The sequence below is a fragment of the Athene noctua genome, chromosome 5 (genome assembly GCF_965140245.1).
Source record: "Athene noctua chromosome 5, bAthNoc1.hap1.1, whole genome shotgun sequence".
NCBI lineage: Eukaryota > Metazoa > Chordata > Aves > Strigiformes > Strigidae > Athene > Athene noctua.
This window is the reverse complement of record NC_134041.1, coordinates 33,461,859-33,484,480: the sequence shown is the minus strand read 5'-3', so window position 1 is coordinate 33,484,480 and position 22,622 is coordinate 33,461,859. Positions and strand designations below refer to the sequence as shown.

At 43.1% G+C, this 22,622-nt stretch overlaps 1 protein-coding gene across 1 annotated transcript in view; it reads right to left on the bottom strand.

Moving 5' to 3' along the window:
• Nucleotides 1-22,622, bottom strand: part of LOC141961067 (ral guanine nucleotide dissociation stimulator-like 1) — a 43,596-nt gene extending 20,974 nt beyond the window's left edge. The window contains exons 1-7 of the mRNA XM_074907603.1: nucleotides 22,596-22,622; nucleotides 21,490-21,600; nucleotides 14,348-14,553; nucleotides 7,816-7,893; nucleotides 4,877-5,061; nucleotides 2,307-2,431; nucleotides 1,406-1,621 (exon numbers count right to left, since the gene is read on the bottom strand). Coding sequence (XP_074763704.1) covers nucleotides 1,406-1,621; nucleotides 2,307-2,431; nucleotides 4,877-5,061; nucleotides 7,816-7,893; nucleotides 14,348-14,553; nucleotides 21,490-21,600; nucleotides 22,596-22,622 — 948 coding nt within the window. The remainder of the gene's footprint in view (nucleotides 1-1,405; nucleotides 1,622-2,306; nucleotides 2,432-4,876; nucleotides 5,062-7,815; nucleotides 7,894-14,347; nucleotides 14,554-21,489; nucleotides 21,601-22,595) is intronic.

Genomic DNA, 22,622 nt, shown 5'->3' with positions numbered 1-22,622 from the left:
GTCAATGGAAGTGCCAAAAGAGGTGAAAGACTTCTTCCCCACACCAGCCTCCTGAACCAGCAGCTGCCAAAGCTCAGGTGCCAGGACTAACAACGCTGCCGCTGGGAGCATACAAGTGCAGGGTCAAGGTTGGAAAGCCTCTGCTTGGCTTGAGCTTTTTATGACTGCTTATTTTGTATAGCTCAGAAAGAATCCACGTGATTCTTAAAACACAAGTCAACGCACATCCATATGAAAGTGCTTTAAATGTTCTCTTCAAGAGAGATCCCGTTTGCTGCCAGCTGCCCAGTGCTCTGAGGGGAGTTAAAAAGCTTACAGTAAAATGTTAAAGATAAGATCTAAGAAATTAGCAAACTGGAGTTATGTAAAGAAGTCATGAAAAACCCTTTCGCACAAAGATTAAGAAACACACAATCTGCTACAAGACAAAGGAATCGAAGCCAAGAGTATAAACGGGTTAGAGAAACGCGTGAGACAATGATAAACCAGAAAGGTAAGATGAGGAGGAGTCTGGTACCATATTGTAACTCTACTTATTTTTTCTGGTCACTGCTTGCACCCCTCACCCCCTCCAAACTCAGCTGGTTTGCATACATGATGGGAACCATGAATAACTCAGTAGGCAAATGACCTTCCAGCCTCAAGGACTTTTCAAAACAAAAGAGTACAAACAATAATTTCATTTTTTCCATGTTGAAGAGGCTACTGCTTCCTAGAAGTGTTAGCTTTCTCTGCACTTACTTCAAACCCTGTATTTGCTTTCCTTTCACATGTACACACACATATGTAAATGTATAAAACACAAACAGTTGTGCTGCCTTCCACCACATCTGATTTCAAGTCCCATGGCGTTCATCGACGCAGGAGAGGGAGCATGATGCTCACTGGCTGAACACGAATGGCCAAAGGCAGGCAAGTGCAAAGCTTATTCTGACTGTGCCTGCTGCTTGCACCACTGCCAGTCCGACTCCTTTCTTGTTAGACTTTCTTCTGCAAACAAGTCTAACCTTTGGATGATATCAACCATCACTTCTCTTCCTTCCCTGATACGAGCAGCATTTAGTTCCAGGGAAGTGAACTGGTTGAATTTATACCCATCTTCCCATAAACGTTGCATCATCAAGTATGTGGCACTCCCCATCTGCAAGACACAGTACCTGCCTCACCCATTAATTAGCACTCCCCAACCAAAGAGACAAGCACCAACCCCACTTCCATGGTGGGGAAGCAACTGAGGAAGGGCAACACTTCATCTACTGTTACAAAGAAAGGCAGTCAAAAATAGAAAGCATTAGAGCTAAGATGGCCTGGGACCAACGCATCCAACACCTTCCTCCCCTTCCAACTCCCCCACTCCAAGGCACCCACACGAGAAACATTAAACAGTCTAGAATAAATGCCTTACATGTGCAATATGAATCCATTTCTCAATGATCTTGGCTCTTTGCTGTGATTTGAGCTCCTTGTCCTTCAGGATAGTGCTGACCACACATTTGGTAACGACATTGAACTGTGAGATGGTAGCCCTGATGGTCAGCGCCAGGTGCTTATATTCTTTCTTATTCCGTCGAGACCAGATGCATCCCAAACAGTGGTAGGGCACAACCTTCTTGAAGAGTTCCTAGAGTGAAGCAGAGGTGTCTACGTCAGCAGGGTTCTCCTAAATCTCTACTATCCACAAGAAGAAATGCATGTTTACATGGATCTAAATCTAATATGGCATTAAAAGGTAAATATTTGTTTTCCGTTAGTTTGAAATACACGCTTTGGCAGTATGTACACTTTATTTTTTTTATACATAAAGTGTATATACTTTAATATATATATCTATTGTATATTTGGCAGAAATAGACACTTTATAGGCTTGATGCCCTAAAAGAACTGACAGCTAAACACTCCTGGGAAAACCAAGGGGAAATTCTTTTATATCATGATATTTTGAAGGAGATTGATACAGACAAATCAAATCAGAGCACTGCATTTAAGAGTACCGATACATCTTTAGTATACGTCATAAAAATGTGCTATTTCTCAGGTGTACAAATACTGAGCTTTGCAGAAAAGGCTACACAGTATACATTCACGCTTATTTTAATTTAAAAAAAAAATAATCTTTGGAATGACTGAAGGAAAAAAAGCCCAATGAATGAAGCCAGTTTGGATAACCAAGCAGAGCTGTGTTCTGTGTCCCAACAACAGACCTTTTCTGGAACACTATACTTACATTGACATATCTTTACAAAAAATTTTTAGAAGCCCCACACTATTTACCCCAGCATTTCAAGTAGTACATATACTCTACATACTGCATCCATGTATGTCAACTGTTCTGCCACAAGGTCTGCCTGGAAAAAAGAGATTTCTTCAGGCCTGCTGATGTCCATTTCCTCTTCATCACGTAGGTTACAGAGGGAAGCAACACGGAACCCATCTGTCCAGGATGGAAAACACGACTTGGTAAATTTATACAGCAAACAGTGAATCAAAGAAGATGTTTGTTTATTTTAAACCACCACTCTATATATTATAGCAGAACACACAAAGGGTCCTGCCTGACCTAATAGCCCCGCTGTGCTGCATATTTTGGTGAGAAAGATGATGACCAGAAAATTAAATTGGCAAAGAAAAGGTGGAAGGAAAAGAGAACTGAGCTGTTCAGGGTCTCTTAGCAGAGAAGTGACTTAACCCATTCACTAAACATTCTTCTGAAAGAAGAATGCCCCAACAAAAATTTCTTATTAACATTGCAGAATTTTGTTAATCTACCTTTTAGTATTAATGCGTCTTATAATCTGAAAAACCAAAAATTAACCAAACTGAAAAGGAACAAGACTGCAGTCATATCCCCAAAATACTGCATTAGGAGTGCTCTTATATCCAGATTTCAGCTCCCATGTGGGGAACTAAAAGGAGAGATCAGATTTCTTGGCACCATTTGTGCTTACATAAACTACATTGAAGAGAGTTTATTCCAGCATCCCTCACCTTCCCTCTCTGGGATTTCTGCCCAGAAAAGGGAGAACAGTGAGCACCTACAGCATTCAGCTGAATGCTGCTTCTAAATCTGCCCTGGGCAGCAATGAAGAGGTGAGAGAGGAGAGTTGTCCTCATCAAGGGACCAGATCCAGTGCAGAAGGGAAAGGATTTCACAGATGTTCCCATGTCACCTTTTGGCTCCCACAGGTTGAGAACAAAGCCACATTAAAACACAAAGAAATATGCCCTTGTTTCCCATGGTAGAGGAGGAAGTCAAACAGAAAATCTCTGAAAAGAAATCCTCTTCCTAATCCCTTTTACTGTAAGGTGACAGTAACTCCATGAGAAGGGAGGGAAAAAAAATGGACTTGTTGAAGACTAACACTGAAAGTGCTGAGTTTACTACTAGTGAGATTTCATTAACAAAAACAACCAGTGCATTTCAGAGTGTGTTGTGCAATACTTCATAACCAGTTAAAGCAGAACAGATATTAAAGCGACAAAAGCAGACTGCGATATTTTATCATTGTTTTTCAAAATACTTCAGTTTTCCTTTCTTTGTTCATTAGCAAAACCTAATCATCAGTGTAAATTGCTACAGTTCTGATGTAACAAATTATTAACTAGAGGCTCTATCCAGACTTCCATCCGCACATTCCAACTGCACAATTTATTGACAGAGCTAAACGCAATAAAGGGAGACCTCTGTTCCAGCATTATTTTTCCGTGACTGTTTTGTAACACTGCGCATAATTAAATGGATTTCTACCAAACTGTTACAAGAGTTACACCTTCTTCTCCCTCTTTTTGGCTGTGTAACTCCTCATTTTCCCTTCCGCCTTGAAATTCAGTGAAAATCCTCATCGCAAAGTTGCAACCCTACTCAAAATCTCCCAGTGCCTTTAAAATCAGGTCCTCGAGTGCAACGCAAGAATTTTCCTTTTCTTTTTTCATGCCTTTTTTTTCTCTTTTCTCCTTCACCTTCATAAATGTGTAACCAGTCTTTTCCCTGCTGTCCAAGAAGCTGGAATTCTCTCGTACTCAAGTATCTCATCATCTTCAAATCGCTGATCCGTTTAGGTCCCCCTCAAAGCCCAGCTGCCCTCTTGACTTCACTGACAGCAACCACGTGCCCCTTTTGAATTTGCAGTCTCTGACTCACCTTGATTTGCATTGCTCAAGCAGCAAGAATTGAGGCCAGAAATGGCTTTTTTCTACGTATCTGATACTGCAGTCTAATCTACCGGCATGGCTGATGGCAGCACTGAACGGAGGTCTGATTACGCAAATCAAACTGTAGGATTAGGACCCAAATTTGTAAATTCATAGCACAATATGAATGCTTTGGGACAATAATTATCAGCAAGCCTTGATGCCAGACCACACATTAAGAGTTCTGAAAGAAATCTCAGAAATAAACAAAGATGGAGCTCTGATAAAGTAAGCGACAAGTCTAAAACTCTTCTAACCCCACAGCTCTGTATTTTTCTTTCTGCTGGTTTGGGCTTTTCTCGGTGCATGTGTGTTGAAATGAAAAAAACAGCTAGAGACCTGCTGTGTGTTTTAATTCCATGACACGGGAAGGGCGCTGACAATTAACGACTTAGTTGCTGCAGTAATCTCAAAGTTTTGGCTAAATATTAGACAAGTGCTGGATTTCCCAATCCCAATCCCCACAATAAACAGGCATAGGCACCTACACTATAGGACTATTTCATCCCGCACAGAGCCTGCAGCCTCACAGAGATTTTTTTTTAAAGAAAGAAACAAGAAAAAAGTCCCTGGTGAGCCTCACAATATAATCAATTAGCCTACGAGTTAGTGAAGTGTACTCCACACAAACCCCTGTGTCACCACACAGTCCGGGAGAACAGGAAGGCAGAAGGGAAAGGTAACTTACCGTCCTTTTCCACTTCTTGGTTCTGGAACTTCTCCAAGAGGTTCTGCGCCCTCCTCTCCAGGTCAGAGCCAGGGATATTCTTCTTCAAGTAATCCAACAGCTTCATCAAACATGGGTAGTCAGGCGGCTCTCTGAAATCCTCAGTACACTGATCAAGCCAGGCTCCTAAGATTGATGCTACTTCACTAAGAGCAAATACACAAGAACACACTGGTTGTAAACAGCATGTATTGATGCAACCGCAGGTATCTGTGTCTAATACAACAATAAAAACACAGGCATTCATACCCCACATGAAGGCAGTATGAAGACTTTTTTGAGCAAAGAATTTAATTTTTATACATGGAATCTTATTAAGATATCACTCAGATTTTGCCAGGGACCTCAGTGAAGTTGCTCCTGATTTGCCCTCCCCCAAGTGGATCTGATTATAGTCCCCAAATGAAAACGAATAAAGAATCAAATCCACTTAAGCTATATTGAGACTCTTCTATTAAATTCAGGACATCAAATATTGATAGAATAGAACAGATTATTTCAGTTGGAAGGGACCTACAACGATCATCTAAGTCCGACTGCCTGACCACTTCAGGGCTGACCAAAAGTTACGGCACGTTGTTAAGGGCATTGTCCAAATGCCTCTCAAACACTGACGGCCTTGGGGCATTGACCACCTCTCTGGGAAGCCTGTTCCAGGGTTTGACCACTCTCTCAGTAAAGAAATGCTTCCTAATGCCCAGCCTGAACCTCCCCTGGCACAGCCCTGAACCATTCCCATGCGTCCTGTCCCTGGATCCCAGGGAGAAGAGCTCAGCACCTCCCTCTCCACGTCCCCTCCTCAGGAAGCTGCAGAGAGCCATGAGGTCGCCCCTCAGCCTCCTTTTCTCCAAACCAGACAAGCCCAAGGTCCTCAGCCGCTCCTCACAGGACATGCCTCCAGCCCTGACACCACCTTGGTTGCCCTCCTCTGGACGCATTCAGGGTAGCAGCTTCCCCCGTGGAAGCGCTAAATCAAACGCTTCCTTTGCTGCCCTTCCTCCCATCAGTTGCTGCTGCCAAGTCTAGGGACCAAGCTGAAGCTGCATTGTCCTCCAACCCATACTACTCACGATCTGCTGTCTTAGGAGAAAGACTGAAGGAAACCTTGGCTTCTGTGAAAAAGCCGTCTAAGCCTGAACCTAACCCCCATGAACATACACAGTGAGATTGCCTCATCTGTGAAGATAACACCCTAACCGTGACATGTGCAGCACAGGCAGTGCCCCGTATCGAGCTTGAAGCGCCAAGACAGCTGAACCCAGAAGACAGACTGGCCTTGCTAATCTCAGGATGAAATGCGTTTAACAAAAAAATGTATCAGCAGAACCTTGAGTTTACCCTTAGCTCAAAGACAGGGAGGGTTTGTCAAATTATACCATGCAAAAAGGTTATGCTCGGTTATGCTGGAAGAGGAACGCTTAAGGAGTTAGAGGAGCACTGGATCTTGTTCAGGAAAGTTATCGCACGCCTTCTTAGACACATGTAGCTAAAAAGACACCAACTGCAGAGAACTGCCCATGGACAAGCCTAACACAGACTGAGAGGGATGAGGGGAAACCAGAGCTGATGCGGTTTCCACCCTGCCTGAAACAGAGGGAAGTGATCTGTTTATCTCCTTTTCCTGGTTTATGTAGGTTTTAACCCACACCCACCTATTGGGACTGGTACATAGATACTCCACAAATGGATGCTTATGGGAAATTCTTTAAATCCTGTCTTTGCAGGGACTTCCCATCATTTCAACTTGATTTTGTAACAAGACGTAAAATTTATGCTATGGTTTTCCAGAGATAACTCACAATGTTGTTGACAAATTTCAACTGAGTGTGAAAAAAACTAAACAAAGTCTGCCAAAATAATCTAATTACTTCAAGTTTTAAGAAAATTCAAGCCTGGATAAAAAAAGTAACTATCAACTTTTCTTTTTTTCTGCTGCATTTTCTGTGAGATCTGTGGTTCGTCACAGCAACGTGCCGGTAGCTCACCATGTCTATATTGGTGCACTACGACCACAGGCCACAGCACATATTACAGGCAGGGAAGACACAGGCAGCATATCAAAAAACGATGTCAAGAGAATTTTGTTCGCGTGAGCTGACAGAGGGATTAGGGAAAAGGACTTTTGTGTGCAGTCACATAACATGACCCACTATCCACAGCCACTGCCTCATAATCACCTACTGTGACAGAGTAGGACATAACGTGAAAGGGAAAAGAGTCCCTTGTTCCAGAGTAAAAGGCAAAAGAAACCTCTAACTTTCCTGAGAAAATGAAGTCCTGAAGATTTCCCCCTTGACAAGGAAGCCATCCCTGTATTTCAAACCTCTTCCAGCCAGTAGTCACATAAATGGTGCTAGGAGGATAAGCAAACCCCTTTTTCACCCCTTTAACTGCACTTCAAGACAGCTTTGCTCTTTTTCTTGCAAATTCGGATGACTTCAGAATTTAAATCTCACTCTAAAAGCAACACTGTAAATCACAGGGGCACCAGTGGCAAAGAAACACGCATACACACGCTGCCTGAAACAACCCCAGCTTCGGTCTGCAGACACTGCTGTTATGCACAATGAAATCAGTCACAAGCCATAACCATTTACCACCAGAGGTAAAGCAGGGGAAACAAACACTCCTCCTTTGTTTAATCAACTAACTCTTGGCCTAGATGTGTTCGTCTCATGTTGAATTCTGAGACAATTTCCCTGACAGAAAGATCTCTGCGTTATAGGGCTGGATATCTTACCAGACCGTTGATATGTGGCCTTTACACAAGCCTCTTGAAGCAAGCCAACAGTGCTCTGAAATTTCAAAGGAAGCAACATCTATGCTGCCCACAGCCTCCCCCAGTACCGAATCCTGACTGGGGCTTCCTGTGCAAAATAACAGTGAAGAAACACACTTACGTCCCCAGGACTGGTTTGGATTCAGAGGAATCCTGGCTTACATCCTCTTCACAGCCTGAGGGCTCTGGGTTTCCGCACCTGAAAAAATGAGACGGGTGTTTAGAGGAACTCCGACTGAATAAAAGCAAAATCCTAAATAGCATAATTCATATACAAGTCTCATCAACAACTAAAAAGCTCAAATACGGAATCTAACATTTGGGCAAAACTAAGGAGCTTGAAGATTATGTCACTTAGGAGGAAAAAAGTCCTCAAGAGACAGACAGTTTCTTCCAACCGAATTTGTTCACTCACAGGAAGCAGCCTGCACACAGGAGGAATCAACCAAAACATTTTCCTTGCTCACAGCTCCAAGACCCTTTCTGCCTGTTGGCACTCCATCCTTTCCCAGAGCAATATTCCAGGGCGCAATGAGGCTGCAACACAACCACTTTCTCCAACGCAGCTTCTCTTTCTCTAGTAGTTGCCATTTCTTCCTACTCCAAGAGTGATTTCCCACAAAGTTTGAGGTGACAAGTGCCCACCCGTGCCAAAACTACTGACACAGTTGTCACGAGTGGGAAGGGCCCACGGCACTCTGAAAATTACCACTGGGAAAGAGGAAACCATGGGCACGACTCCAAAAGTGCAAAGCAAAATCTCTCACCTACACAGGCAGCGCACGTGCCTCGAAGGCAGGATTATGCCCTTCATTTTCAACGGCAGTGCCCCCTGTTTCAGACATACAGCTCCGTAACGGAGTTCATGGCTCCTTACAGCCAGCTTTCATGAGTGAAAGCGGACAATTACGCACAGTCCAGAATAAGGCAAGCTGATTTTACGCATTCTGTGCCCAACTAAGGGTAACAGGCACCTGAAATTAATCTGAACAGTCAGAGGAGAGTAAGTGCATCTTTAAGTGCTTGTGCTACAACATCCTCGTAACATCAGATAGAGAACACGTAGCGGGCTGCCAGTTTGTGTCCAGCAGGTTCATGTCAGAACTCTTAACAAAGTCATCCAAAATGTTTCAAAGGACAAAAGGAAGAGGTGGAAGTATCAGTCTAAGGCTTCACACGCAAGAATCCCAGGTCTGTACAGATAGCGTTTGCAATTCAAAGAAAAATTCCATTCAATTCAACTCACTATTTATTTATTCCAACTTTCTCTGTTAAAAATGTGTCTTTTATAAAAGTCAGTAAAATAAATCATACACAAAATATTACTGGCTAAAAGGGACAATCTATATGCACACAGCTATTGGCTCCTCTGATAAATCTGTGCCTCTTTGGCAATTTACAGGCTTAGGAAGCAAGACACTCTCACGACACACTGTCACTTGGCAAGTCAGCTCCTCTTTAAAGTTACTAGCACCCCCACAAACTTGCTGTCCTTTCGTATTTTATTCTTCAAAGATACGAAGAATTACCCATTCAGAAGAATGAATTCCTCAACAGTTTTACATTCTTGGATACATGCACTGTCGATTTGTATTGCTCCCCGTGCTCTATGTCAGAATTAGTACAGACTGAGAGGTAAAGCTCACAGTAGTAAATCTAACTGTACGGCCTGCTCCCCAGGGTGGCTGCTCTTTCCTCGTCTGACTTCTTACCTGGCTGCAAAGTTACTGCACTTGAGCAACCACAGCTATTATCACAATCACAGCAGGACTGGCACTTAGGCATTTCAACATCGCTATTAATTGAGCCACATAACGTCCCTACAAAGCAAGTAGGATCATACCCCTTTCCTGACACAAAAGAAAAGCACAGATGGCTTATCCGTGCCTTGTTCCTTACCTACCTAAGCCGGAGAGCCAAAATTAAAAGCTAGGAGTTCTTACGCTACTCCTCTGTTCTGATTACTATAGGCCAGAACAACTGATTCTGTACATCACGGAGTCATAAGTGCTGCTGCGGGCACGAGGGGTGGTGACTTACAGGTATTGCTGTCAGGGAAAGCGGGGGAAGATGTTCAGGAAAGAAGAAACCGTCTTCTAGAGAAGCCGATCTCATGAGCTCCACTGCCATCAGAAAAACAGCTGAGATGACCAAGTGACAACAGCCCTGGTTTGCAGCAGGTCCTATCCACTTCACCAAACGCTTAGGGCCGCGCTCTGTAGTGAGCTGTGAGAGCTTAGCCCTCCAATGGCCGTATTTTTCACATCTACAGAAACCTTCCCTGATACCTGTTCCAATAACCCCACTTCACAAAACCCTCGTGCAATAACGGTATCCCACACTCCCACTGATATTCCATGAAGGGCCATGCTCTCAGTAAAAACCTCTGACCACAAGCATCCAGTCAGACACACTGATCTGTCAGCTCAAAGAACATCTGTACTCTGTGCTCCCGACAACCAGGCACTTGGCTTTTAAAGTTCAAATCCTCAAAAAGACAGATATAGTGGCTCAGGTCTATCCTGTTAATAGCTGCAAAATGGACAAGCATACCAGGAGGACCTCTCCTTCCTCAAGTTACGAGATCACGAGAGGAGTTCAAATATGAACACAGATTTCACATGTAGACAATGAGCTCCCACAAGGCTCTCAAACGAGGCTGTGCCACAAGCGCACTCAAGCCCTGGCACGGGACTTGCAGGTCTATTCTGAGATACATAAACACACTGAGTGTTCTCCATCTCATAATCAAGCTCCTTTGGGTCCATGACACGGCAGTTGGGGGACTAATCCCAACCTGATTTACCCTGGTGAAACTATTCTCCTCATCCCCAGTACAAATGCTTCATCTGTTTTGCAGGAAGGGTACTGCTGTAGCTCATATTCTGTGCCTGGACTGACTGGGAAAGGGGAAAGTCAAATGGTTTGCCCAAAGCTGGAAGAGACCCTGGAGCTCATTTTCGATGGCAGTGTGGGAACCTGCTGGCTGCCTACTACTGCCTCTACCCATTACAGAACACTGCCTTCTTGGTGCTTGTGATGAATTTTTAACTACCAGCTGTTCTTTGATGAGTTCTCATGGCAAAACGGGAGGAAAAGACTGACAGCTCTCTGTAACAGCAGCCAGGAAAAAAATCAGAGAATTGAGCTCCCATGTTGAGTCTCATGGGGCAAGAGGAACAGCCCAAATCAGTAGAGCTTCTAGCTTGCTGTCCTTGCTAAGTGCTAAAAAAAAAAAAATAAACTAACAACCGATAACGTGTGTTTCTAACTAAAGCCTCGGAGAGTCCTGTGTCATTTACAGACATTAATTAAGCTCTACATCTCTTCTTGTCAGAGACAGCTACTGAAATGCTCACAGCCAAGGAGCTTTTACCAATTTATCTCTGGTGGTTAAGCAAAACAGTTGCTGCATGAGTGACGGAAGGCAAAGCGACCTCACTGTCCAACCAATCCATTCAGACAACGGAGGACAGGAAGGTGTTCAGTATGTTAACGACACATTTCTGGACTGGGGATGTTTGAACCCTTTTAAGCCAGACTCAAAACCCCCCTAATCCCAACACACAAGCCATCAGAAAAGCATGGAGGTAAGCAGTGGGAAGACCACGCTCGGTATTGTAGAACAGAACTGAATCGACAGTCTGCCTGAATCTCAGGAATTAAAACAGTGCAGCGTATTTCTCAGTCTTGATTGGACTGTGTGACATGTGGACATGACAGAAGAGTTCCACATTTTTCTTCCACCTCAAAACAAAAGGAAGCTAAAGGCTTCTTCTTCAGTTACGCCTTGAGAAGTCAGTGCACTGATAAAAAAAACTAAGGTCTTCTTAACTGGTGGAAGCTGAGACATTCATAGAAAAACAATCCTCAGTAATGCTGACAAGAATAGAGCATCTTCATACTGTAATCAAATATAACGTTGCAGCTACTCTTCACTGCCACAATGCATGCAAACCACAGATCACACCGCTGTCAAAGAACAAATGCTGAAGACCTAAGGCACATTTTACACTCGACGTCTACAGATAAAATCCACGTTCATATGGTGCTAGGAGGATAAGCAAACCCCTTTTTCACCCCTTTAACTGCACTTCAAGACAGCTTTGCTCTTTTTCTTGCAAATTCGGATGACTTCAGAATTTAAATCTCACTCTAAAAGCAACACTGTAAATCACAGGGGCACCAGTGGCAAAGAAACACGCATACACACGCTGCCTGAAACAACCCCAGCTTCGGTCTGCAGACACTGCTGTTATGCACAATGAAATCAGTCACAAGCCATAACCATTTACCACCAGAGGTAAAGCAGGGGAAACAAACACTCCTCCTTTGTTTAATCAACTAACTCTTGGCCTAGATGTGTTCGTCTCATGTTGAATTCTGAGACAATTTCCCTGACAGAAAGATCTCTGCGTTATAGGGCTGGATATCTTACCAGACCGTTGATATGTGGCCTTTACACAAGCCTCTTGAAGCAAGCCAACAGTGCTCTGAAATTTCAAAGGAAGCAACATCTATGCTGCCCACAGCCTCCCCCAGTACCGAATCCTGACTGGGGCTTCCTGTGCAAAATAACAGTGAAGAAACACACTTACGTCCCCAGGACTGGTTTGGATTCAGAGGAATCCTGGCTTACATCCTCTTCACAGCCTGAGGGCTCTGGGTTTTCGCACCTGAAAAAATGAGACGGGTGTTTAGAGGAACTCCGACTGAATAAAAGCAAAATCCTAAATAGCATAATTCATATACAAGTCTCATCAACAACTAAAAAGCTCAAATACGGAATCTAACATTTGGGCAAAACTAAGGAGCTTGAAGATTATGTCACTTAGGAGGAAAAAAGTCCTCAAGAGACAGACAGTTTCTTCCAACCGAATTTGTTCACTTACAGGAAGCAGCCTGCACACAGGAGGAATCAACCAAAACATTTTCCTTGCTCACAGCTCCAAGACCCTTTCTGCCTGTTGGCACTCCATCCTTTCCCAGAGCAATATTCCAGGGCGCAATGAGGCTGCAACACAACCACTTTCTCCAACGCAGCTTCTCTTTCTCTAGTAGTTGCCATTTCTTCCTACTCCAAGAGTGATTTCCCACAAAGTTTTCGAGGTGACAAGTGCCCACTCGTGCCAAAACTACTGACACAGTTGTCACGAGTGGGAAGGGCCCACGGCACTCTGAAAATTACCACTGGGAAAGAGGAAACCATGGGCACGACTCCAAAAGTGCAAAGCAAAATCTCTCACCTACACAGGCAGCGCACGTGCCTCGAAGGCAGGATTATGCCCTTCATTTTCAACGGCAGTGCCCCCTGTTTCAGACATACAGCTCCGTAACGGAGTTCATGGCTCCTTACAGCCAGCTTTCATGACTGAAAGCGGACAATTACGCACAGTCCAGAATAAGGCAAGCTGATTTTACGCATTCTGTGCCCAACTAAGGGTAACAGGCACCTGAAATTAATCTGAACAGTCAGAGGAGAGTAAGTGCATCTTTAAGTGCTTGTGCTACAACATCCTCGTAACATCAGATAGAGAACACGTAGCGGGCTGCCAGTTTGTGTCCAGCAGGTTCATGTCAGAACTCTTAACAAAGTCACCCAAAATGTTTCAAAGGACAAAAGGAAGAGGTGGAAGTATCAGTCTAAGGCTTCACACGCAAGAATCCCAGGTCTGTACAGATAGCATTTGCAATTCAAAGAAAAATTCCATTCAATTCAACTCACTATTTATTTATTCCAACTTTCTCTGTTAAAAATGTGTCTTTTATAAAAGTCAGTAAAATAAATCATACACAAAATATTACTGGCTAAAAGGGACAATCTATATGCACACAGCTATTGGCTCCTCTGATAAATCTGTGCCTCTTTGGCAATTTACAGGCTTAGGAAGCAAGACACTCTCACGACACACTGTCACTTGGCAAGTCAGCTCCTCTTTAAAGTAAATATAATCTACACAAACTTGATTGGGAAAATGCAATAAATATTCTCCTCCCAAAAGAAGATCACCTCCGATCTAATCATGTCCCATTTAGAATTCAGTGTGAGAAAACTAATCTTGTGGGTTCTAAGCATTTGTACAGATACAGCAGATGTGATTTAACAGTCTTACCCTAAGCTATTCTTAGAACATCATCCAGTTCTTCTGCTGTCTGCAAATACTTATGACTGCATGTTCACGTCAAGTACTAGAAGGGGACAGTGAATTCTTTCTTATGTTTGTACAATCCCTGTCTCAAATCAGCAGCCCCCAAACAGGAGAGTGTAGGTCCAAAAATATCAGTATCCAGAAAAACATACTAATCTATTCTAGGTATGACTTTGCAGCCCATGCATTCTTTTTTTTTTTTTGAGGGGTGGGTAGAGGGAAGCTGTACTAATTTTCTTGCGTTGGTCCTAGTTTGGATCCTTAGCAGTCAGACACGGCACACTTTTGCTGCCTGATGACTACGCTTTAATGACAGCTGGGATGTGGGCAGCACGCATTTACACATTTTATCTTTACGCTGAAATTCTGAATTTTGCAGGACTCTTGACATCTGTCCATCGGGTTATTAAGTCCATGTCCTCTAAAAGTAATGGAAGAAATTGCTGAGCACATCCCCCTATCATGTAAATGATGGCTCAGTTCCCATTGTATACTGGCTCTTACCTCTCAAGAATTTCCAGTACTTCCTTAGTAGAAGCAAAGGCACGGTATGTAGACAGAAATATACTGGTGTAGGTGAAATCACTGTCTCCAAAAGCTGTCAGAAGATTCTTCACAAGTCTGTCCAGAGTCCCAGCTTTTATTGTCCGGATTTTGCATGTTTCGTACTGGCTGACAGTACGTTCTGGAGGGAACTCGTCCCCTCCAGCCTACAAAGTTGAAACAAAACAATCACAAAAATCAGACAGAAGCCAGATCCCTGACACAGCTTTCACAATGAAACAAAGATTAAATTCCATCCTCCACATCAATACTCCATCTTTAGTTACTACGTGATTTTGTCACTTTTGGCTAAATGAACACCAAATGCCGTATCAAATAGCAGAGGTTTTCAGTAAGTTTATCTTGAAGATAACTTCTACGCTCCACACAATCTTTTACAGTCCAACTGCTATTAAGTTAGCTTATGATCCCAACATATATTATCATCTAAAAGAAAATCCATCACACCACAAATAATATTATTACTGGGAGGAACAATAGTGGTAACTCAGTGCCCCATTAACTTCTGAATAAACATGAAAACTGACCACAACTTTGGCATCAGCACTTGTGATTCCCTTTCTGAAAATACCAACTTTGGGTTGCCACACAGAACCCAAGGTCATGAACACATCTGGATGTGAAACATTTCATGATACTTTTGCAAGGAGGGTGCCAACATCATCTTGCAAACTTACCATTAGAACATTTCCATTTTCTCTTACAGTTTTCATTTGGCACAAGATTTGTCAACAAATTTAGGGTTTGGTGTTGGGGGGAGGGGCTTAGACAGCATTTGGTTTTCATGCTTACAGACTGGTTTAAGTCTGAAATAACTAGAAACATTCCCTTCAATTCTGCCATTATTTAGAGGATGGTTCAGAAAATTATTTTTGTGACTACTTTAAATACTGATTTGTTAAGTATGTGGGATAAAAACTTTAAAATGAGATTATAAATAAAATACATCAACAAGAGCAATCAAACAGAAGATTTCCCTCTACCTCTTGAGTTGACTGTCTCTGGGAAGGAATGTTCAGATCACTAACCTAAGAAAGGCCGAGCTACAGAGGCAGCATGGGGAGGTGTACAGTTCTCTTTCTGTTGCTGCTGTTTAATGGGGACCAAACTGACTGATGGACTGCATCCTCAGCTTGAGGAAAACATGCTGTGACACACCTGCTCTTTTACCTCAGTCACAGTTACATGACGTGCATAATCACATATCACCAGCACTAATGGAACTCCAGTAACAAAAAAGTAATTTTCCTTGAGAGAAAGAAATGGCTTGAGCCCATTCGAGTGTCCGCAGCCATGAGTGAAATGAAAAATCCTGTCAAAAATCCCCAGACATCACTATGATTTATGTAAATAAACTATTGGAAGATCATCTGAACGAATGAAATACCTTTTTGAAGTAGTTACTTTTATTCACTTCCACTGAGTTTACAAAGTCAAATCCTAGCTAGGATTAATGGCATTATGCAAAGGAGAAATCAAGCCGTCATGAAATATTTCAAGGGGGGGGAGGGAATCTTAAATCTTTTTAGGTTAGATTAGATATATCAGTAGAAGAATGCTACAGGAAACAAACTTGCACTGGACATGAACACACAACACTCTAGTACTTAGTCTTTGCATCATCAACTCTCCTGCAACCTCAGGATAAAAACTAAGGAGTTCAACCATTTTCATCGCAGCATTATTCCGCTGCAGATTTCCTCCTTACATACTCACCCACAGCATGCCTTCAGCTGGGACTGCTGTGATGGTTCTCTTCGGAATCACAGCCTCCCCTCCTAGTAAGAGCTTCTGCTGTATCATGAGATCACGCAGTAACAGCATATCATTAGGTCACATTTCACAGCCTTACAGTAACGGTTTATAATTTAACAGCTCTTCTGAGTTTGGAATATCGAGTCGGTTATTTGTACAGACTGAGAGGCTCCCCTAAGTAACGAGACAATCCACATTCTGAGTTTCTCCATGGTTCCTTGACGTGTCTCAAATTCATCCTGACCAACCACCACCAGGACTGAATATGAAGTTCATGGACAGCTTGACCAGACGTTTTGCTCCAGAAACTGCCTGCTAAGGTATGAGTTAGAAACAACAAGGCTAACAATATTCCAACATTAACACAACACCTTGGGACTAGACTGAGGACATGAAGACAGCATGTTAATGACTTACAGTCACTACCAACTCTGGCTTGGTATATTGACAAAAGCACAAAGAAAAAAGTTAACCTATTCATAAAATAATTAGGAACGGATCACCCATCCACTTCATATTTACATCACGACCTTCCATTGCTTTTGAATTATTTATAATAGACACCCTTTTTTGTTTTAAACAAGACAGAGGTCTTTAATATTAGTCTAAAGCCCTGCTACTCTGGCACGAGGACATCTCATTTCCCAGCTTAACAAGGTCCAACAAATCTTACTGTTACATTAAAATACAACCTCCTGTATTAAAAAACAAAAACAAAACCCCAAAACCAAACAAATAGACCAGACAGGAAAAGAAAAATCAGGAATAACAGCAGTATCCCACAGTGTTCTGGACTTTCTAACAAGAAGTGGGCCCAGGCACAGATTTTTGGCAGAAAAGTGCCTCTGTGTCTGTAGGAAGGCCTGGAAGAGCCAGGATCATCTTGCACCATCAAGACACAAAGACCTGTCAACAGCCTGTAAAGAGTATAGACGCAGTAGGTAAGCAGAGGCCCTAGGAGACTTGCAGCCACATCTCAACTGCAAAATGGCACCATTTCACCTTGAGTTTAAGCCACTGAAAGAACCCATTCCCAGAGGCCCTTTTCTGTCCACCTGCTGCAGCCAAGTGGGCTGGGAAAGTGGTCCAGCCAAAACAGAGCCCTTTATTTCACCTCCTAGGCTCAGGTTTAACCCGCACAAGTTCACCCCACGGCTGCAGAAACACACAGGCTGATGCAAGGAACACAAGCTTGGGTGCAAGCTGTAAGAATTTCTGGAAGCACTGTGGGTTTACATCTGCTCAAACAGACTGGTAACTTGGGCTTGTGTCATGAACCCATTCATACCTTTTATAAACAGACAAGGCAACACACAGTACTACTGCACCAAACCCCACTGTTACCCCAAACGCAACCCCACAGGGAATGAGTGAAATTACACCAGAATAACTTGAAAAACTTTGTTCCGTGGATCTCATGGCTGATATAAAGGTGTATAATTTGTTATACACCTGACTTAAAGGTATATATAGAATTATATATGGCATCACCATTACAGAAACACTCTAAGAATACTGTTTGTTATTGGTGCTATACATCGCCCGCCTCCATTCAAATTTTCCCTAAGCAAAACTTGCTCAGGAGAAAAAAAAACACTACATTTTCTTGCTGACTTTTCATCGTACAATTAAAATAGACTTTTGACAATAACCACTTATACAATGCAACCACTTTCAAACAGGGAAGAACGCCTGCACCACCGTATTTAACTATTAATTTTCTATCCAGCAGATTGTCCAAACCATGATGTACTGATTTACGGCCATATTCTACTCAGCGTGTGTAAAGGCGTCTCATCCACTAATGTGAATGTGTACCAAACAAGGGCTGAATCTGCTCCCAAGTATGATACACGCACAAATTTCTCTGCTAATTGCAACACTGCAACTTCCCCAAGATATCATACTGGGAGAAAGTTAAAAAAAAAAAAAAAAAAAAAACAAACCCCACACCAAAAACCAAAGCAAACCAAAAAAACAACACCAAACCCTGAAAATCTAAACCTGAGTTTGTCAGCAAAACATTAAACTGCTAGAAATCATTTTAAGAGACTTGTAGGGATTGTTCGTGTTTATATTATTTCACATATTAAAGCTGCAGCAGCAGCTCTTCTTCAACAGGTACTTAAAAATATTTTATCATCCCTAATTTTTTTCAGTGATTTCAAGATTCAAGATGGGCAGATTTTCAAACAGTTTAAGCCCACAGCTTTTTTAAATCAGAGCAGTTATCTTCATGAGATCACTGTCTCCTACCCACCTAAATCACACCTTCCCCACGCCAAATACAGGCACCGCTGCTGTTCTCCAGCCATACAACAGCATTTCTGACTTGATCGATGAATTAAAACTTCTTGCTGCTTGACTATCATTTCTTACACCAGTTCCTTGGTAGTTTGGGGATGGACACTACCAGATGCCCAGCATGGGCACATTAAGCTCTTGGAAACAAAGCTTGAAGACATGAAAAAGCCCCACGCGCCATCATTACCATCAACCTCTAGGTTGACCTTTGTCATCCTTATAGAAAACAGGTAAAAATTCATTTGGTTTTTTGGGTTATATATAGATTAATTTTAATTCCTATCTCGTTCTCTCTAGGAAGCAGACTTATTCTTTTGTTGTTCTCATACGGCTGACAAAACGTGATCTGTTTGTGTTCACTTCCTTTGTGAGGCTTGACTTCACCAACTCTTAGTTTAACTCTTAGATACAGCTTTCTCTGCTGACAAGAGCTTTTCTCTATTTCTCAAAGTCTAACTCCTAAAAAAAAAAAATAGCATCTTTCTTAGATCATTATTCATGCGCCCTGGTCTGAAAGGTTTTTTCCCTTATTCAAACTAGAAGTCAAGGTAGTGTTTGCAGTTTGGTCTCTCCAACTTCCAAGCTCATACATTCAACTATCTGAACTTCCTACCTTACTTGACTTCACCAAACACATTCCACAGTTTCCAAGTGTGCCACTGTAAAGCTAAGCATCTCACAGACCTACTCTACTTACCTTTCTACAGAACTTAAGGCAAATCGCACTGACACAGCATCACCTCATACTGGATGAAAGAACTGGCCGGCACTAGTATCTACTGCCTTGGTACAATTCTGGCCAGTTGCTGAGAACATTCCTCTAACCAGGTAGCCTTAAACTACCCCCTCACTTGCCTCTTTGCTATTTACATGGTCAATCATTTTCTTCCTGCCTTACTGTCTTACCCCATTCCTTCTTTTCTCTTTCCACTAACGTAAGGCCCATTCTGCTAGCCCCTAGCTGTGGTTCATCTTCAGTGTATGCATCCACTGGCATACAGCACAAACACAACCACCAGGCCAAGCATCTTCAAGAGAAAGGCCTTTTTTCCATCCCTCCTATCTTCAACTGTGTCTGCTCCACAGTCGAGCAGTTTCAGTATTTCAATTCAATCTCGTTCCACACCTGCAGTCCCAGCTCCTCAAATTCTCCAGCCCTTGTTCCTCCTTGCAAAGGAACCCTTGAACAATTCTCATTTCTATCATTTGACAAATGCAGAAGTTTCTTTCCCGTGGTCATCCTCTAATCCTTTCATTTGTCCAGTGGATCCCATCCACATCATACACATTCTCTTGTCCCATTTGCCCTCCACAGTCCCATCCCTCAGCTAATCAAAATCTCTTTCAGTCTCTCGCCTCTTAAACATTCCCCCCATCTCTCCACTTCCTTCTCTACCTGCTGCTTTTTCCTTTCTCTGTCAACTAACTGTTTACTTTTCAGTTTACTATTTACATAAAACCACTGACTGGAGTTCACCTCTTCCGATGCCATTCATACTCTGTCAGCATACTGCTCCTGGCAACAGAAATTCAGGTGTTTAGCAGCTCGTCTACTTTTACAGCCACTGCTCTACTGTTCTTATCTGCTTCTGGCTAAGCTACGATTCAGCTTGTCCTTGGTTCATTTCATGGGTACCTGGCTGTCAGTTCAAGACCAACAAACACCACAGAACTCTAAATTTTTCACCTGTCTTTTCTGCTTTGCTGTCTTTGCTTCATGGACAATAGCACCATCCGGTTCAACACACAGGTGCCAGCCTCCCTACAGGCTGCCTTTACATCCTCGGGAGTAAGCTGAACCTCATACAACCTTCTCTTTCTAGCCACGTCATTCAAATTCCTTGCTACTCCTCTTAAAACTTTTATTCCAGTTACCAATATGCCTTTTTCTCTAGCCTGATCTATTTACAGGAGCTCGTAAATACTTTCTAATATTTTCTCCTGGGAAAAACAGGAGGCAGAGGCGGGAAATCTGCCACTCGAAGGAAGCAGATTTGAAATTATCTGTTCTGACTGGAACTCTATGTACTTCTTGGAAACATAGGAAGGGGAGCTTCTAAGCACTATCTCTATGCAGGACAGAATTTGCTTATCTTTCTTGACTGTGGATTCAGCACCGCTGCATTGCTGTATGTCATGGAACTTCACAAGAACACGATTTGATATAAATCTCAGGGCAGTTTTAAAAGTCTTTAAAATATCAGTCTGGATACTACATCAAACCAAGTTCTTACATCATTGCCTCTGATCCTGAAGAAAATATAGAAACATAACAAAATAATACAAAAGCTAGAGCCAGCTCCTGAAGATCTGGCTCAAACTGCCACAGCTGCACTGATTCCAATGAAGTGAGGACATTTTCTATCAGCTGGGGACTTGGCCTGACAGAGGTGAAGCACTGGGCAGCATGCCAAATTGAGTGCGTGTGCATTTCAGCTCAATCTACTTACCACTAAAGCCTTCATGCTTTAAAATGTACCTTTGACAAACAGTACAGAGCTGTAATTCCTGCAGACATGCAGACAAGTAATTTCTAACCTAGCTGAGAAAGCACTACAAAAATAAGACCCAAACCTATATTCACTTAACTTCTCAGGAAGTTTCCGCTAACTTCCGACAGATCTTCATTAGTCAAAATACTATGACTACTAATTTGGGAGACCTGAGAAAGGTTCCTAGCAGCAGAAACAAGCCATAGCCCAGTCTGAAACAACTGCTAAATGTTCAGCTTCTCAGGCCATAAGCTAAGATCCTTACTCCTGCACTAAGTATCATCCGACCCCGACCCCTCGCCACAACTGGTCAAAGCTTGTCTGCATGACAAGAAAAGAGTCAACACAAGGAGAGAGTTATTTCAGATGACCCAGGCAGTCAACTTCACTGTTTTGGGTTTTTTCAACAGTGAGAGCAGTCAGTGCTAAAAGTTACTATCATTAACGATTCGTGTGGAATTCAGCTCCCTGGAGCAGGCTCCAAAGCCCATGAGCAGCCTTCCAAAACGCCACCGCGCCAGCTTTACTTACGCCTATCCAGTTTGCTCCTTCCTTGGCAGCGTGCTGAACCTGCACTCGTTTCAGGGTGACATGGAAAATGGCTCCCTCTTCCACCTCTTCACCCACATCCTGAATTGCACTCTGCCAGGGAAAGGAGAAAGGGGGAAAAAAAAAAAACAAAACAAAACAAAAAAAAAAAGAGAGAAAGAAAAAGAACATTTTCACTCCTCTGCTAACCGCACTCTACCCCAGGTGCTGTACTGCTTCACGCAGACCTGAGGGCAGAAGATGGGCTGCACAAAGTAAATACAACAATCAAAGCAATACGGGATACTTTCAGATTGAGGATATATTCTGGAGATATTCTTGGCAAACTGTCCTCTCCTGTGGTATCAAGATACCTTGACTTCCCATTCAACTGTTTTTCCTAGACTAGCACATACTTTAAATAGTTGTATAAAGTCTTTTCTAAGGAAACAGTTTGGGTTTGATTAGCAGTCTTCTCTTCCCTCCCCTCCCCCCCTTTCCAAAGCAAGCAATCTCTTTGGCCTTTCATTTATGGAAGGAATTGCACTTTTTAAAACTGCAGAATTACTTAGGCAGGCAGCCTTTAAATGCTTGTTAGCTTCGAAGTTTAAAATACACCAACCTTTTATTTCTTTTGACAGGACGGATCCAAAGAGCCGGTGGTTTGCTTTTCAAAACCTATTATTCCAAGCTACGAAAAACTTTACGGAGTCGAGGCTTTAAAACTCACAAACACTAGAAAGCGGGTTAAAAAAAATAACAATGATAACAGAAAAAGAAGTAGCGCAACGTCCTCCAAACTCGAAGCGAACAGGTGCTGCAATGACTCCTCGTTTCCCAGCTGATTACCCGGACAAAAGCGCAGGCAGAGCCCCCGCGTCCCCGCTTCTCCCGGGGGTGGGGGACTCCCCCCCTCCGGAGCACCCTCCCGGCCCCAGGCGCGGGCTCACGGTTCCTGGGGAAGGCAGCATCGCTCCGAGCGGCGACGAGCAGGGAGGCGGCAGCGCGCTGCGGCTCCGGCGAGGCTGCGGGGAGCGGCGCGCCCGGGCCACCCCGCCGGCACCGGCACCCCGCGGGCAGGGCAAGGGGGGGACGGGACGCCCGGTTACCCTTTTCGCTTTCCACAGCAATTTCAT